A 19353-nucleotide genomic window follows, 5' to 3' on the forward strand; every position below is an offset into this window, starting at 1 on the left:
ATTCCTCGCACTGTTTTGATTTTAGAAGTTAAAAGTATAGAACTAAAACATTGGACCATGTATATTCTGCATATTCTGAAACCCTTACTATAAACTTTCTCACTTGCAAAAGAATGGACCCAGCGTTTCATAATGATGACTACACAGTCATGGCTCTGAGTGTCTCTGTATCTTGGGCAAATAAATCAGTTTGCAACATGTCTGACTAATAATTAACACATACAGAGTTTTCCTAGAAAACTGTACTCTGCAGCCTTCTGTTCAGATTTCTTTCTGAATACTAACTGAAGGTATTACATCTACAGTAAATGAACATTTACTGATAAAGTGAAGCACAGAGAGCCTCAAAAAAGGCTGCTTGAGGCAGAAGAATGTGGCTCAGAAGTCAGATATTGCTCTTATATTGCATTGCAAGTGAAGTTTGGATGGCAAAGCAGCTTGACTCTAGAAGAAATTTCCCCCGAGGACTTTACTCTGTTGAAGATGGTGGTTCTGCAAAGTGGAACAGGCTAAAAAGGAGTCTGTATCAGGGAAGGTCCTGCAGGGTACGAGGCTGTTGTACAGGAAGAGATGATGCCTGCAGCTTTAACATCGTCTCCAAAGCAGCTATATGTTACTGTGACCAATTCTGTGCCTCAGGTTCTCCTGGCCCTGTAGACTGTTGTGCCGACTACTGGGATGTCTGTGACCACCCTGTTGAGCCCACCAGGTCAGATGAGCCTTGGCCACCTCCAACATCGGGTAGGTATAGAGAAAATGCTCAGTTAGTGCATCAAGATAAAATATACTTGGAAGTAAAATTACTGATTAATCTTTAGAGTGTATACATCCTAAAAATGTGACTGAAAACATAGTGGACAAAGACACTGAGTATGAAACTGGAGTAAGAATTACATTTGCTGTTATTCCTTTGTCTCTAGGGACATATTTTTAGCATTGGTTAGATCATATTTCTGTTGGACAGAATCTCTGTTTTACCTGAAACTTCTCAGAGATAACCTCATGGGGTCAAAAATAGTGTAATCTCAACAATTTCAATAGAGCTTCACAGATTAACATGAGATGAACAGCAAGCTCTAAATTTTTGTATCTATCAGTACAAATAAATCATCAAGAAAACTGAGGGTTATCCTGAATGATACTGTTCTGAGGTATTCTGCAACGGTTTTGATCCAGCAGAGCTTTCCTATGGGACACTTATTTTTCCTGTGACAGCTCAGGTGCAGGACTAGGTGAAGGGTTGTGGTTAGGACAAAGATTTCTGGCATATTTTAGTTTCTTACTAGTTAGTTTGAAGTGGAATTTCCTCCAGGACTACTCTAAACTCAGTGTATTTTTTTTAGAACTGAAGATTGCAAAAAAACTATCTACAGACAGCTGGTCTTCCCTTGGTTCCTGCAGAGGCCAAATCTCTGCTGGTGAGAAAAGTTTAGAATTGTGGATTTTAAGACTCTGTAGCTTCTTACTATTGGTAGACCAAATCTGGCTGAAAATGAGGAGACCATACCAAACTTTCAAAAGCCTAAAATCAACAAAAATACTGCCACGAATTTTTAAAATTAACTGTTTCTTTGCAATAACCCTGCTGCTTGCATTCCAGCACCCCGATCACAAGCTCTTCAGGAGGCTATGCTCTTAAGTCAGGCATGCAGCTAAAATCTGATAAGTGGAAGTGACAGAAATGCTGTAAAACAAATATGATTTTCCAAAGCGTTTCTAATAATCTAAACAAATGTTCTATGATTTATGTAAAGACATTTGTTTCATATGTATTTGGTGCAGTAGTACATATTATTTCCAACAGATCAGAGGGTTGTTGTCGTAAGCTCCACATAAACATTTAGCAGCATTTCTGCTCCAGAGCTGACAGCCTGCAGGTCTAGTCTGGCAAACTCTTTCTTGGAAAAGAATCACTACGAAACCTGCAGTAGTTTGCCATGTGGGCCCTGCCCATGTAGGTCTACCTCTAAAAGGTAAAAGTGTAACAGAAGGTTTAGATAAGGGAATAGGTGAGGGGTAATATTTTTACTGCCTTAATCAAATTTTTTTGTATGTGTGTTCACTGTTTTGTAACTCCTGGACTGTACATACCTGCCAGAGGTAGCAATTATGTTTATTCAAGCACCTTTATTTATCCTATAGGTGAGCTTATATCTTTGTTTTATATCTCATCTCAGAAGAAGATCCTGTTTCTCTGATCCTTAAATTGCTTCCTTGATGGAAAGTTTGCAGCTTTTTAAAATCTGCTTATTGGATATTTGTTATGTAAGTAATTTAGAGGGTAAAAGGAGAATAATAAACCAGCCAAAATACAGCAGGAAAAAAACCCCAAACCTCTAAAGGAACTTTACAGAACTGGAATGTCTGAGGAACAGGGAAGAGAGAATCTAATCAGAAGGAGAAAATGGAGAAACAAAAAGGACTGAATGTCTGAAGATTAATCAAACTATGAAACATTTTTAGAAATGACATAAGTATATTAGCTGACTTTTAGTAACTGAGACTACACTTCTGCATTTGGGTAAGAATTATTTAAGCACTAGAAGACTACATACGCCAAAGTACTTTTCACCTGGAAGATTTTGATCTTTTGGTTGCCTGTGGTTTTGCTCTCAGTGCTTCCTGAGTCATATTTCCTAAAATAAATGAATAAACTGAAGTGCTTTACATGAACTGGAATGAGCAGCAATAAAACTACTCAGTGCTTTATTTCTGGATTCCATTTATTCACTGACTTGGTGCATGGCAGCAGTAAGCTACACTGGGACTTCTTCCATGGGTGTGCACCATGCTGAGGGCCAGTCTTGATTTAACTATGTGGAACTGCTTTGACTTTACCTTTATGAACCCAGCATTCAGTATGTTTTGATGGCTTTCCTGTGTAGTTTCAGAGGAAACTGTGCATATTCCTGCCTTAGGTAACGAATAGAAGCTCTGGATTTTTTTAGTATTTTAATTTTAATTTTTGTTATTAGAATAACTGCTAGATTTTTATTTATTGATTATATTTGTTAGATATTTTATCTTTTTGTTCCAATTACTCTGATGGTACAAAAAGCCCTGTCAGAGTCAACACACTAGATCTCACCCTGGTGGTATAAAAGTGACATCCAGAGAGTTTGCTAATTGCTTTGACACTTACACAGTCAGGATCTGGCCTACAATTGAGTAAACCTGGAGACATTTCACTGATACTTATATCAATACTGGGGGCAAATGACTTAAGAGCTGTGGGGGTATAGGAACGCTTGACTTGGAGGGAAGTCCTTGTTTTTTAAATACTCTTCCTTCCAATCATGATTTTCACATCATATAATCCTATTCGTAAAGTCATCAGGCTGCAGCTTCAAATTAATTAATTTCCCACTTAATATATTCATATTCCAACCTAATATATTCAGGGCCAGACAATCTTGCTGTGTTCTCATGCAGACAGTGTCTTTTAGCTTAGATATATCTGCTCTCTGCCACTGATGCCTCAGGCAGCACTCCTGGCTAGACTAAAGGAACTGTATGGTTTGAATCTTCAATTCCCTAAGCATACATTATTAGAAAGCTGCTTCTGTACTTGCCCAGGTTTGCATTTTTTCTCAGGCCTGGGTGGTGAGGCCTGCCAGCGGAGCTCCGGTGAGGCTCTGTCCTGTCTCTTAGATGCTGCATCAATATTTCCTTCCCTTGATATATCTGAAATATCTTGCTTGGTGCCTCCTTCCAGCTACTGTCTGATGCTGACTTTGTGGCAAACTGTGACAAACTGTGACACTTAAGTAATTTGCTTTGGGTACTCTCTGAAAAATATCTTGGATCTTAGCAGAAGCTGTATGAGAGCAGACACATTGGGCCTCAGACTGCTTAGGTGGCATGTATCTCACCTACATCTGCACTAGCTAACATAGCCTGCTGTATGACTAACAGGGAAAGATAGGCACTTATAATTAATTCATCAGCTCGAGTCTACCGCTGCACTTCAGTATGAAATTAGCTATGGCTTAGAAGTGCATATGTCTCTCCTGCCAATAAAGGAGGTCTAGGCAGCCGAGGCATACGTGTGTATGTCTGGGCAGACAAACTCCAGCCCTTGCCATGAGAAGGGGATGGCCTTCCTTTTGGTGGGAAAAATGCAAGTCAACACTATATTAATATGAAACATGGTCTAAGCTTCTTGAACATGGAGAAGAAAGAACTTGGGGGTTCTGGCTCGAAACCCTTTCAGTGGGGGAAGGAACATGATCCCTGCCTGTAGGCTCACCAGTGGAGGAACAGTGAGAACAGGGTGGAAAACAAAGACCCATGCGGTGAACATACAATGTTTGTTATAGACTTGATCCAAAGCCCTCCACAGGCATTCTGGATCTTTCTTTTACTGGAGCTTTGACAATCAAGTGCACTGAAGAAACAGTTTATGTGGAAGATCTTAAAACACACATCAAGTCTTTCCTCAGTGACGTGTCATCAAAGAAAAAAATTAGGAGGCATGTATTTGTTTGGAAAATACACTCAATCAATTTAGGTTTTATACTGGGTTTTGGAGAATGATTCTATGATTCTAAACATCCATTTGCCTTGAAACATAATTGATCTGTCTCTTTTTCAGAGAGGAATGAAACTGGCAAGGAAAAAGAATATATTATAGTAGGTTTGGAATAGTTATTAGTTTTTTAAAGTCTATAACTGGAAAAACTTGTTTCTATTTTAATTGCCAATTAGAAAATTATTTTTATTAGAAATGTATTCTTTTTTTAACTGGAAAATAACTTTATTTGAAGCATTATATTTATTTACATGTAAGATAATCATTTTTCCGTGGGTGTTTTGAATCTGTTGCTGATTTTATTTACTATGAATGATAATGTACCTGGTAAAAAATTAAAATACATCAAACTGCCTTCATTACTTGGAAGAAACTGGAAATAGATGTTGCTGACTTTCAACTAAATAATTTATGCATACCACACACAACCAATTAATTCAATAGTAGCAAGAGTTTTGAGTTAATTCACTTAAAAAATGGTTATTTTTTTTCACACATCTATATGTTATGTTGGCAGGTTGTTATAAAGATGGCCGATATTACGGAGAAGGAACAATAATTAAAGACAACTGCAATTCCTGGTAATGTTTCAGAGAACAGCAAATTGAATTTTATTTAGCATATGTCATGAAATAGGAATTAAGGTAGTGAGCATCTTTAAATTCATATTAAACATGTAATCAAATCAAAACAGCTAGAAGAGTAGTGCTGTATTAAGGTATTGTAGAACTAGATCACAGCCAATTTAGAAGAATGGCAAGAGGTCAATGGGCTTTCTAATCAAGATATGAAAATGAGAGTATTAAAATCTCCTCCTCACTGGCCTAATTCTGTTCCTGCTCAGTCAATCTGCTGGCTCTGACCTGAGTCGAAATGGTTTCAGCCTAGACCTTGGCGTTGACCTGAATGCAGGCAAAACAAATATCATTAAAGTTTGGGGGATTATTTTAGAATGTCTTCCTCTTTTTCTTTGGCATAAGTGATGAGATCTTACATTATTTCATAAGAGAAGAATATATATTTGTATATTTATGTAGGAAAGGGATGAACTGTTTGAACATCCCTTTCTCTGCCTTGGGACAGGAGCAGACAGCACAGGCAGAGGAGCTCTGCTGCTGGCCCTGGCAGTCAACTGCCTGAGCCGTCTCCCTGTTTCGCTGCTCCAAAAACCAGCCCTGTACCTGCAGCCCCAGGGCAGCCTGGGGGTCTCTGGCAGCACCCAAACAGGGCTGGGGCCCTCACTGCCCTGACTTTAGCCCAGGGACCTTGGAGCAAGGTATTTACAGCCATGTGGCTCCTTTCTGGGTTTCCAGAGTGAAACTTCCTCAAAACATCTAATTTACAGGACATTGCCTTGCTTCCATGGTTTGGTCTCACAAAGGTGGAAGCAAAATTTTTCAAATATGACCTTTCCCACAAGCTGTAAACCTTCCCACTTTGTTCCAGTTAGGATTCATTAGGTAGTGAAGTAGTGAGAAGTAGCATTGTGTTTTCATAAATACTATGTGACATTTATATTGTTTATGCTTTTTTCCCCTCCATCTTCCTTCTGCTGTTCAGGTGCATATTTTTCCTTTGACAATTCATTTTCTGCTCAGTAATATTCTTGCCCTTTCAGCAAATGCTTCCAAAGTCTCTGGAAGTGTTCAAAAGAACTATGCCTTGTTCGCCAAGACTTAATTCAGTACATCAATTCTGGAGATTATGGGTGAGAACACTTTTATTTTAAGGTTTTGTTGTAAACCACTGTATTGCTCATTGTATGTATGTGCAAATTACAAGTTAATGCAGTCCTCCCTACCCCTTCCTTCCCCAATTACATTACAGCAATTTGACAGTAAATGTACATCTGTGAAATTTTCCTAAATGTCTGGCAGATTATAGCTTTAAATGGAAAGATATCAAAAGTTTCATGCTAGTAAGAGTTGACATTGTAAACATCTATCTAAAACATTCTCCAAATTTAGAACAATTTTTTGCTCATGAAACACTATTTGGATCATCTCTTATTCTTCACTTTATTTATTACTTGGGATAGATATTTAAAGTCATTTTTTCTCCTCCCTCAAGAGCATTGTTCCACATAACAGAACTCTAGGTAGCATTGGAAGAGGAGAGGATGGGCCAAATGGGGACCAAGATATCAGAACTTTGTGGGGCTCGGTGTTTTTCTTGCTACCAGTTCTCATTCCCTCCAGGTAGTGCAGCAGGATTAGGGACACCGGAGTACTGGAGCTGTGCCTTGGGAGCCTGCTGGCCATTTATGGACAGAGATACAGGGGTTGCGTCCCTAGGAGCTGAGGTGCTAAATTCACCAATGAAGCCCACACGGATTTCAAGCTGTGACTCAGTGCTGAAACATTTTTTACTTCCTGGGAGACATTCAAACCAACTGAGCTGGGATAGACAATTAAGTTAGGCACCTGGAGCCCTTCACCTCTGTCTTGTCAATGGTAAGCAGTAAGGTTTACCACAGGGTGGTTAAGCCCACCTGAGATGTGACTCAACTTCTGCAGGTGCTTTTTTTCTGTCCTGCATACAGTTTGCAGGGTTAATGCTACAATCTGAGTCTAGTCTACCTGAGAGTAGGGAGGGAATAATTAAAGAGCCATTGGGAGCCCTTTCTCTCAACCTGGCTGTTGGTATAAAACTCAGGAAGGTATCAGCTGGGCTTTCTGCTGGGTTCAACAGTGTCTTACTGCTGCTGCACCAGAGCTTGAAGGCAATATAACTCATTACATGAAGCTGTTAGTTCTCTGTGGGCATCTGAAGCATAATCTGAGCATAACTCAACACAGCAGTAATTATGACTGAACATCTTGTTTTCCAGTACTTTTCTGAAGCATTGCATGCTCATCTCCTGCAGGCTGACATGATGCTGACCTCAAATCACCACTTTTCATATACTGCTGTGTTGCTCCATCCTACACTCATTTGTAGTGGAAAATCCCATGCTAAATATTTTCTCATGCATATCAAATACAAGGTTTTGAAATGTAATTTGAAAGATTTCTTTCTGGATGTTATTGTTAGCGGTGCTCTTACAAAGGAGCAAGGTATTAATGTGAGTGGTATCTCTAACCTGGGTTTTGTTTGTTTGTTTTATGTCTGTGAGGAAGATGGAAAGCTGACAACTACAGTCAGTTCTGGGGAATGACAGTGGAAGAAGGTTTCAAAAAGCGCCTGGGCACCTTCCCTCCATCTAATTCCTTGCTGAATATGAGAGAAGCTCCAGTAAGTGTCATGTATAATTGTTAATTGTTTAAATAACTTTATCACATGGAAAAATAATTGTGGACAATTATAAGATTATGAGTCAGGGATTTAACACTAAATGCTTCCATGTTGAATATGAAGCTCCCAGAATAGCTCTCCAAGCCATAGAGCATGTGGTCCTATTGATGGAAATCAAACAAGGAGGAGCAAAAGCAAATGCTAACCATTGGGAAGCTGTGCACCAATATTGACTTATCATTGTAGATCACTGGTGTTTGAAATCTTTGCTTCTTCAGGATGGTTCCATACCATCCTCTCCATTCGCTAATCATTGCACACATAGCTGTAACCATAAAAAAAAAAAAAAATCTGGGCATAGTTCATTAAGGCTAACAGCTGAAACTAAACAGCAGTCTTTGAAAGAAGCTCTGAAAGCCCATAGGATAAAGTAATATAAAGATGCAGTAGGAGGCTGGGGTTTTGGCCAAATGGAAGGAAAAATGATGGGAAGCATGGGAAAATGAGATGGTTCTCTACTATCAGCTTTCTAAACCTCTTGGCCATGGCCATTTTCATGGCAGCCAAATTAAATTTCTTATCATACATTTATGCTCAAATTAGTTCTGCAGCAAAGCAAATATACTTTAAGTTATGCAGGTAGATTAAGCAATTAAAGAAGAAATGCATAGTTATTGAATCCAGAGTAGATTTTCCAATGCTTTGGATCAGTTACTTAGCTTCTCTCTTAGAAGACCTAAAATTATGGGAATCATAGACTGAAAAAAATAACTACCTTACCATAGTGAAATTAGAAAAATTGCAAGAATAAGTAGAGAGATCCTAGGATTGCAAATGACATTAAATATAACAGATTTTTATCTTTGGCTTCTATACAGTTCAGGCAAGTGATGCCATTTGATTATCTATTTGAAGTCAATCGTTGATGCTTGTTGTATATGTGTATGGCAGAAGGGTTTCTGTATTTCCGAAGGCCTCGTGGGGATAGCATTGCAGAGCTACCACTTGACAGGAAATTTGGGAAAGAGGGGGAGGGCCATGTGCCTCTGTAACAATTTTAACAATCCTGACCCTTGTGCTTAATGCAGACTGGTTCTTTGTCCCACACAAAGTCAGCTCCCTGCACCAGCGTGGCAAGGCATTGAGCTGTGGCCCAGGTTGGACAGCTTGCTCAAAATTACACTATAGAGGGTTGGTAAAACAATAAGTTGACAGAAATTAAGCTTTGGAGTTTTGTGTTGTATTATTTGCTACACTACTCTTCGCAGCCAAAGAAGGATCCATTTCAGTTGAAGATGGCAAGTCAAAATAAGACAGTGACATAAAAGAGTTTTGTGCAATATTTAGTAGGTATCATCTGCCACAAATTACCAGTGAACTGCATTGAAGCTCAAGAGAGTTGGGGTGGATTTGTTGTTGTTGTTGTTGGCTTTTTCCTTGAGGAATACAAGTGTGATACTTATATAGCAGAAGCAAAAAGTGGGTATCATGCACCTAGTTCAGAGACTGATGTCTACATTACTAGGTATCTAGCTAGCTGAGACAAATCCCACCTAGGAAAACAAGAAAGGGAAGGTTACAAGAAATTCTTTACAATATTTCCTCTTTTCCATAGAGTTTGGGGTAGCTGGTCACTCAGTGGTCCTGCATTATGTCCAGCCTATTGAATCATTGTTATTAAGCTTCCTGTAGCTTCTTTTGACTGCTACACTACTTACAGCCTTTGCTCCACTGATACATTTCTCAGGCATATTTTCTTTATCTGCTATCTTTTTATGAAATCTGTGAGCTACAACCCAACTGCCTTTGGCTCTGCTAGACACCTGAGGAGCTTCAATGCATTCTTCCCCAGAAATGTAGCTTTGCACATTCATGCATTTAGGCCCCAGGAAGTCTTACATGTTGCTGGAAGCACAAGCTTTGGACAGGATTCTAAGAAATCTTTCTCTCTACTTACAAAAGCTAAAAATATAAAATAATAATCTCTGTATGACTTTCTCCCCTTCTGGAGAATTCTTTGAGCTTGCAGAAAATTGCTCTGAATTGTACATGAGCCCATCTCCTACCTATGGTTTCTCTTCAGAATTATTAGAACTTTCTTGCTCTTACCCCTGTGGTTTCTGTCTTAGCTAGTCTTGATGTAAAAATATTTTTCTCTGAAGCTTCCTGCGAAGCTCCAAATCTCCCTGATTCTGTCCCCTTCTATAGTTTTCTAGAAGAACATAATCTCTTTAGTGTCCTTGTTCTGCCTCGGGAAATTTCCTATCATCAGCCACATTTTAATACTTCACAAAAACATTAAAAAAGAAGGTTTTCTTCACTCATAGCCAGTTCCATATCTACCATCACTGCATGATCCAGCAATTTCATAGCCTGGATTGGGCTCACCAGGGTTACATCGACAGATTCTTCCAATTGGCAAACCAACAGTAGTCATGGAGTTAACTTCCAGGAACTTTTTAAGATAAGTATCTTACCAGATTTTCAGAGACATTTGCCCCTGCTTTGACTTTCATGAATAATTTTCAGTCACTGATATTTTGTGAAGCATACTAACACATTTACGAAGTCCTAAGTGATAAAAAACGAATTTTCATGACAGTGTTTTCATTAAGCTTCACTTGTAACTAGGTGACAGCTCAGAAGAGAGTAAAAAGATATGAATGATGAAATTTAGAAATAATGAGTTTTTAATATTTTTCAGAGACATTCTCCAAACCTTAATGGCTTGACCTTTAAGTGGCTTTTTTGAGACTAATTCACCTGCAAGCCAGGCTACTAGTTACTTACTGTGGATAAATTGGCACTAATCAAATAGTCATGCATTCTCTGGGATTATTACTGCCTTTCCCATTTTGCAAGTGAGAAAACTGCAAGTCATTTGCCCAAAGTCATATATTTAGTTGACAAAAATGCTACAATTACTGTTCAGGAGTTTTTGTCTCTATCTTGTACTGACCTGATTAAAATCTGGTAGCTTTGCTAACATAGGAAGAAAACCATAGCTACCCATTCATTAAATACAATTTTTTTTTTTACTTTAAATAAAACCTTTTCTTCAGGATGCTACTGGTCTACTATTTAGGCAATAAATGACAGTTTCTGGTACCTAAGGGTGTGATGTTCTGATTATTTTCTACTGTCTTTTGGGATTGCTTGAGAGAAGCATTTTTGTGTAGAAGGGACTCCTTACACAATGGCATGGAAAAAAAGATTCAAGAACGTAAAGCCCTTCTGTGTTAACCACTTTACATCTACAGCAGAGTCTTAGTTCTCAGCAGTGTTGAAAAGTTTGGTTGTGGAGTAGAGGCTTTTTAGTTGTTTCTTTGACTGACATATGCAACTACAAATATAGCTTCATAACATTACTTCAAATTAAATGGTGTGACAGAGCTACATTTCATCTTAGGGAAAACACAAACTTATTGAAGTTGCTCATAGAGCTTTTAAAAGCTCTGCTATTAATAAAAGACTATACCTGCTCAATAAGGTGATGCTTATGTCTGGAAGGGTAGTTTAACATGATGGCACATTAGAATACCTAAAAGACAATGATACAGAACAAGAACTAAATCTGAACTGAGGATCCTCTGCTGCAGAGTATGGCTAGACCTGAACATAGACTGACAGCTAAATACACCACTAAAACTGTGGTGATGCCTGGCAAAGCTGAAGCTCCCAATAGTGTCAGATGTATTATCTGAGGAGACATTTTGAAAGTGTTTACTCACTGCAGGAAATAGTGCAATCATTCTTGAAGTTCTACGTAGCACAAAAATAACTGCCACGCCTTTAAGACACATTGTGATGCGAGGTGGTATTCTGTCAGTACATGTTCTGGCAAGAGGTACAATGCAATGATGGGGTTGGCACCTGCTGGCAACAAGGTGCTCACCTAAGTGCCATCTTACAAGAAAATGGAATACATAGTTTAGTAATAAGGCACCATTTTGGATTAAGTATCAAAGAACTCATAAAGACAATGTGAAGGTATATAAGGTACACCAGCTATTCCTCTGATATATGGCTTTTCATAGTAAAAAAGCTCAGCAGTTGTAGATCTCCCTCTTGCAAACTGAAGCTCATGCATGCCCATTTTGTCTTCACAAAGCAAGTGATGTCCAGAACCTTCTTCCTACATTAAAAAAAATATTGCTTTCCCTCCACATTTGCAAATTCAGTAATCTTCAGCCTTTTTTCTCTGATGAGCCATCTAGCTTTTCCAAAGAAGTCATAGCTGAAGTACAAGTATTCTTTTATATCCACTTACCTTCCTGCTTTGGCCAGACTGCTAGCTTCACTGCAGACAATACATATGAAGGTTTAAAAATAGTTTGCCAGTCATTTTACTGATTGCGTTGTGCTGTCTGATGCTGGTCTGTGGAGCATATGTTGGGAAACAATTGCCTAGACTTACTATTTGTCACAGAACAGCAGTGCTTCTCAATATCAGGGTAGCAATTTCTCAGACAAAAAGCTAGTGTTTCTGGCTACAGGTCAATCCCGCATTTTTAAATGACAAGGCTGAGGGTTAATGAGGGATTTGCTCTGGGATTTACAATATGAGGCTATTAAATACATTGGCAGTAGTTTAGGAATACATAAAGTAACACATTGTCTCAGACCAAAGATCTATTTAGAATTTTGCTTTTTTCAACTGCCTCATTTGTAGCATTATAAGTGGTCATTGCCCACATAAGTGTGCTAAACAACCTTTGCCAGATTTTGCTTGTTTACTGGTTGATAATGAGCAGTCTTATCGTGTAAAAGAAACACTATTTGTCTGGGATTTCGCCTGTATGATTTGTCTTCAAAGTGAATCTTGTGCTTGTGCTAGCTCATTAATAGTGAACATAATAATAATTTAGCAAGATATTCTTTAAATTAGTTGTTGCTTTCTGTGTGTCATTTGAGGTTGCAAGTCCCATGTATCTAACAAGCTTTTGAATAAGCAGACTTTTGAAAGTGATTAATCAAAATATTGAGATTAATATTTTAGCAAGATTTAAAAGATTACTGGCTTGTTATGGGCGGAGGTAAAACTTTCAAAAGCACTTCAGTGACTTAACAGCTTGCAGTATACTTTAATGGTATTTGGGACTCACAGCCTGCATCTAACACAGCGAACCTAGAAGCACTTGAGTGTTACTGAGTCTGGGCATATGCACAGACTGTATCAATCTGTCTGTTGGAGCTGTATCCCAATCTAATGTCAGATACAGACTGAGGTGAGAGCTTTTTTTTTCTTTACCCACTTCTCAGCCGTGGGTTTTCTGTGGGAAATCCAGGTGTACAAGCCGGATGGAAGCACCACTGTTTCCCAATGTATGCAACAAAGTGATCTGGATACAGCCAAAGTGGTAAAGTTTGGTTCCCCAAAGAGTCCTGAAATAGTTTGAAAGAGCTGGCCTCAAATATTTAAATCATCTTAGGAAAAGGTATGTAGTCTTATAAGTCACATAAGCAATTTAGAACAATGGTGCAGCCAGGACACCCAGAATTAGAAGACTAAGTAAATCAAAGTAAAATAAAGGAATTTGAACAAGATAGAAGCCATTGTGCTTCAGGGTATGAGCCTGCTTATAAGAAAGAAGCATCAGGGAATGTTTTGCTTAGGAACAGATTATCACCTTTTGTATGTTGTATTTTCCTCTGGAACACATGTTATCAACAATTGTTTGAGACAAACTGATAGACTCGATGGACTGATATTGCAATTCTTTGTGGCCATTCCTATTTCCCTGTGCAGCATAAACAATCATTCCATAAAGTTCAACAGTAAAAAAAAAGGGGTCAATTGTTTTGATATGTTGAACACAGAGCAGATTATTAGCAGTTGTACCAGATGGCTCTTGCATATGTGGATGTTTGTGCAAAGCTTGGTGGACATGAATTAAGGCTGAGACATGAAGATGCCAGAAATGGCTGTCCAAATGGCTTTAGTGAGCAGACCATAAATTCTCATCAACTCAACATCAGATTACAAAGCTGAAGGAAAATCACTGATTTTCACTCTGGAATGAGAGTTAAGTGCTGGAGATGATTGAAAAAACTGTGAAAAGACAAATCAATGATACACCGTACTGATGCTTCCCCCATGGTAACTACAATTTCCTACCTACAGCCATGTGTCAAGGAGAATAGGGTAACAGGTACCTAACTTCATTGCTATTTGTAGCAGGAGGCTTTTCTTTCAAAAAATGCCAGCTGGGTCATAATTAACATGTTTCATAGGAAACTGTTGTTTGAGATAAAAAGCAGAGAGAAACTGGACAGGTTGTTCAGGTTGGCAGTTGTGGAGCTCCGCTTTCCAGCTCAGCTAGTGGTGTGCTAGAACCCCCCTGCTCTCAGGGGGTCCACAGCACCCAGCCACAGGGTAACCACCACAGGGATGCTCGGGAAGCCACAGGTGCCAATGCTTTAGGCTTCCTCAATTTAACAATTAAGAATTTTAAAAACAAAATTAGGGTAAAATTTAAGACAAAATTAGGAATTGAAACATATACAGATCTCCTACATTTTGTTTTAGGGAAACTCACTTCCAGAAGAAAAATTTCCTGCATTTTTTGCAGCCACTTATGCATGGCCTGAGTGGATTCATGATCCTCTGGATCAACGAAACTGTGGAGCATCCTGGGCTTTTTCAACCGCAAGTAATATTCATTTTTATTCTCCTTTTAAAAATATCATTGATGTTAGATGCATGATGAAAATCTGTAGTGATTAGTAATGAAGCAATGTGAGTTTGCTGTTCACTTTTTATCAGCAAATAGGAACATTTAAAATTGCTACAGCTTTCCCTCTAAGTTGTCCCAAATTCTTAAAAAGTCAATCTAAGCTGTAGAGCTTTGATTGCTTTTCATAAGTTTGTGTAACATAGGGAGATTTCTTGGCAGCAGAAAGTAGAAAATGAATTCACTAATGCACTTTATCGTAACTGGTAGAGTAACTTTTAAAAAAATCTGCATCCCTTGCTTGCACAACTACATGCTTGACTTGAAAGCTTAAAAAAGTAGGCTTCATTTTTTTTATATGCATCTATACATTTGTGCATTTGCCATTGTCCAACCCTTGCTATTCAAGCAAATTAAGTATAATCTTTTCAATAATTTTATGAGAAGAAAACCCTGAAATTGCTCAGATATTTGTGGAAGAAACTATTTTCAAATTCTGTAAGCAAAGAAATGTCAGTAATGCAATTCAACCTCATGTGCTACAACCTCTGGTTTTATCAAAAATGGACACAAGTGTTTGTGTCACTTTCTCCAAAGAAGTTACAGCCATCAGTTATGTTCATTCTTATTATGCTGCAATAAATCTCAGTACATATTGGGATATATAAAGATAGAGGAAAAAATTATGCAATCAATCTTTATGACTTGATCCGGCCAGTGGGTCCTCATGGGTACAGGTTTCTGCAACTGCTTCTTTAAATCACAGCAGTAAGAGAAGGAAAGGAGCATTTAGGTCAGTTAATCCCAGCTCCCTGCCAAAGTCAGACTGAACACACTGTTACCAATATGTCTTGTCCAGTGTAGTTTTAAATGAGAAAACCAAGAGAGCTTCTAACAGCTCTCCTGACAGATTACTGCAGAGATGAACAGAGCTCACTGAGGGACTTTTCAGATATTCAGTCTAAATGTTCCCTTTCATAAGTGAATCTTTTGATTTTAATTCACACAATTATTTTCAAAGTTAAATTTTGAGATGTCTTCCCATGTTGTTTAAGTGCATCTAACATTTTCAATCTGAATTTTCAATCCTTCTTCGTAAGATCAATTGTTGCTCAATGAATAGACAAGCACTGCTGTATCATTTTTTCTTATCATTCCTGTAAGTATTCCAAAACTCTTCAGTAAAAAGCTTTTACACCTATGAAAATAAATTCATTATCATGTGACACCTCACAAAAAGCACAAAACACAGTCATTGTCAGCTGCCATCAGCAGATTCACTCTTCTGAAGTCTTGTCCAAAGTCCACTGAAGTTAGTGTTGATTTTGATGGGGCTTTAGATTTCAAGGGATGGGGTTTTTTTTATTTTCAGGTTCAAAAATGAAGGGCTAACAATAAAAAAAAATATATAATTTAAGCACAGGTAATGACTGAGATTGGAGCTTAATAATTGTTTCATCGTCACCCGTTAAAGAAAGCGGAAGTGGCTTAATTTCACCTACAACTTGGTAAACCTAGTCTGCTTTTAAATCAGTGCATAAATATATTAGTACTTAGAATTATGACTGACGGGGTTCAGACTTCTAAGGTGTCTATCTCAGAAGAAGAATTTTGTGTGATTAGGGAAGGAGGTCCAATGAATCCCACATTTACACATTAATATGAGCATTTCCAAATACTCTTTCCAGTAAAACCAATACCTTCAGTCTTGAATTTTCTTCTTCATAGGACTGTTCATTTTTGCTTTTCTTTTTTTCTCAAATTAAGGAAGGAAATGTAGAAAAGAAAGGAGATTTGGAGATTCAGCTGTAGAGAGGTGGGGGAGTATTTGCATCTTCTGCTGAAGTCAACCAGAGATGAGTATGCATTTACAAACATGGTAAAGACTATCACACTAAATTCTGTAAATGCCTCACCTGATGTTTAGATATGTGGGAATTTATGATAACCAGTAAGTCTATGGATTTGTAGTATTACAGCAAAGTTGCTCATGATGCTTTGCAGTTTCACAATCCTCTCTCTTGAAAGCCTGTACAGATTATATCTGTATTGTTTTGTAAAGATATCTGCACAGGCAGAAAATACTGAGGTTGTATTTCAGTCCCTCTTTCACAATAACCAGTGTGAAATTGTGAGTAATTATTTGTTTTTGATAATGGAAAATTTATTTCAAAACAGGTGTTGCGGCAGATAGAATAGCAATTCATTCTGAGGGTCAGATCACAGACAACCTTTCCGCTCAGAATTTGATCTCTTGTGATACCAGGAATCAACATGGATGTAATGGTGGAAGTATTGATGGTGCTTGGAGATATCTGAAAACACACGGGTAAATATTTTATCTAGATTATTTTAACTTGAACCAGTTGCTTAAGTTACAATGTTGCTTGTGTTACAATGATTATTTCTGACCTTTCAAAAAAGAGGCATTTAGCTCTGTCCTAGGTCAGATTAACTGTATTACCTCAACAAGACTATCACTCTTTCTCATTTACACCTTTAAATCACCTTCATGAAGCCCAGGACCTATGAAGCATTCACAATGAAATAAGCAAAGACTATTCTGAATGAGGGCTCTCAGTGAGAAAATGCTGCAACCACCTAGCTCCCATTTAAGCCTCATTAAATCTAGATGTTGTCATTAGCTGTAATACAACCAGGGAAAATGGTAGCCTCCCTACTAGTAAGACAAAAAAGAAAGGATTTTTTTATGTCAAAGACAATATCATAAGTGGACTCAAACCTTCTGTGGTTCTTGGGATACAGGCTTTTCATGTTAAACAACATTGAGTAAGCAGTCAGTTGCATGAGACAACATTTTGAATATTAAAAAGGATCAAATATTGTCTTTCTAAAAACCAATTGTTATCATCCCATCCAAAGCTTGTGCCAGAATGCACCACTGTAGCAAGGACTATACCTAGATCATCCTTCCTTCAGGTCAGACTAAGGAAAGTTAACAGCTCTCAAACTCTACATGAACAGCTAGAAGCTTTTTAAAATGACACATAATAATTTATAGAATCACAGAATGATTTAGGTTGGAATGAACTTTTGGAGGTCACCTAGGCCAACGTTCTGCTCAACGCATGACTAACTCTGAAATTAGATCAGGCTGCTCAGGCCATGTCCCTGGTCATATTTTTAGTATCTCCAAGGATGGAGGTTCCACAACCTTTCTTGCAGCAGGTCACTTTGTTTGACCACTCTCGTGGTCAAACATTTTTTTTCTTATATGTAATCAGCATTTTCCTTGGTACAACTTGTGATGGGTACCTTTCAGCTTTTCACTGTGCATCTCCAAGAAGAGTCTTTTTCTGTCTCCTCTATCACCTCTCCTTATGTAGTTGAAGACGGTAATTAGATCCCCTTCTAGCCTCCTTTTCTCTGGGCTGAACAAATCCAGCTGCCTCAGGCCCTCCTTGTGTATCGTATGCTTCAGCCTCCCAAGTGCCTTCCACTGGACTTGCTCAGTTTGTCAGTGTCTTTAATGGGGATCCCATAACTGAACGCAGTACTCCAGATGTAACCTCACAAGTGACGATTTGAGGGGAATAATAACTTTTCACACTGTCTTGGCTATGTTCTTGCTAACACAACCCAGTATTGATTGTCCATGTTTGCTGAGAGGGTCCACTGCTGGCTTTCAACTTTCTGCTCCTCATTCCTGTCCACATTCAACTTTCTGCTTATCAAGACCCCAGGTCCTTCTCTGTGAAACTGCTTTCTACACAGGCAGTGCCCTGCCAGTACTGCTGCATGGACAGTTCTGGCTCAGAGGCAGGATTTGACTTCTGCCTTTGTTGAACTTCATGAGGTTTCTGTCAGCTCATTTCTCTAGCCTGTTAACATTGCTCTGAATGGCAGTCCTGCATACTAACCACTCCCCACCAATTTGGCATCATCCACGAATTTACTGAGGGTGCCTTATGTCCCACTGTCAGAGTATTAATAGAGGTGCAAAACAGTGTTGCCACTGTGTTGACTCCTGAGGAATGCCACTAGTAAACAAACACTGGTCACTTTGATCTGTCAACCTTTCAGCATGCCAGTCCAGTTCAGTCACTGGCCTTGTAAGCAACTTATCTAGTCCAATAAACTAGCAGAAGAGCACAGGAGACCATGCTGAAAACATTGCTAAAGTCAAGGTAAATGATATCCACTGCTTTTCTTATTCTCCATGGAGCCAGTCATTTCATCATGGTCAGATCATCTCATCTTATCATCTCATCATGGTGAGGCATAATTTGCCATGGTAAATCTGTGCAGCTTGTTCCCAGTCAAATCCTTGAACTTCGTGTGCCTGGAAATGGCTTCCAGGAGAATTTGCAATAACCAGATTTCATATGCTGTATAATTACATTCCTCTGTTTCTCGCATTATCAGAAATTTTTTTGTACTTCCTTTTGTACTTCCTGTTCCATATAAAAATCTATTTCCTCTCTCACTTTCATACACTCTCATCCTTTACTCTGTCTTTGATACTGATACTTTGATACCTGATACTGACAGACAGAGAGATCTCAGGTGTGCTGTCTGTCAACTTTTAATTTTAGTTAAAAAACAGACAAACAAACAAACCAACCAACCATGGAAAGAGCAAAGAATGTCAGATGTGATGCATCAGATATCATAGCTGACATGGCAGCCTGGGGATCCAGGTGAAGACCAAAGCGCTGCCATTCACATGGACACAGTTTACAAAGTGATCATTCTGCTTTCTTCAAGCGTACCAAACTATTTCTGATCGGACAAGGATTTTGTATTGTTATGGGGAAAGTTTACATCGAGTGTTCCTCTGTCTTTCCGTGTCAGGGTTTAAACACTAAATCAGTTTTGATTTAGGTTTTGAGTGAGAGACCCTTTAGGTGAGTGATTACAGTGGGCAGTAATGGTTTCCACCCAGCAAAGGCC

The 19353-nt window shown here is 38.6% G+C and overlaps 1 protein-coding gene across 1 annotated transcript in view; it reads left to right on the forward strand.

The window, feature by feature from the left end:
• Positions 1–256: 256 nt before the first annotated feature.
• Positions 257–19353, forward strand: part of TINAG (tubulointerstitial nephritis antigen) — a 46174-nt gene continuing 27077 nt past the window's right edge. The window contains exons 1-6 of the mRNA XM_052809256.1: positions 257–741; positions 5049–5112; positions 6150–6239; positions 7651–7765; positions 14295–14418; positions 16618–16768. Coding sequence (XP_052665216.1) covers positions 372–741; positions 5049–5112; positions 6150–6239; positions 7651–7765; positions 14295–14418; positions 16618–16768 — 914 coding nt within the window. The 5' untranslated portion in view covers positions 257–371. The remainder of the gene's footprint in view (positions 742–5048; positions 5113–6149; positions 6240–7650; positions 7766–14294; positions 14419–16617; positions 16769–19353) is intronic.

Source organism: Harpia harpyja, chromosome 15 (assembly GCF_026419915.1).
Source record: "Harpia harpyja isolate bHarHar1 chromosome 15, bHarHar1 primary haplotype, whole genome shotgun sequence".
Taxonomy (NCBI): Eukaryota; Metazoa; Chordata; class Aves; order Accipitriformes; family Accipitridae; genus Harpia; species Harpia harpyja.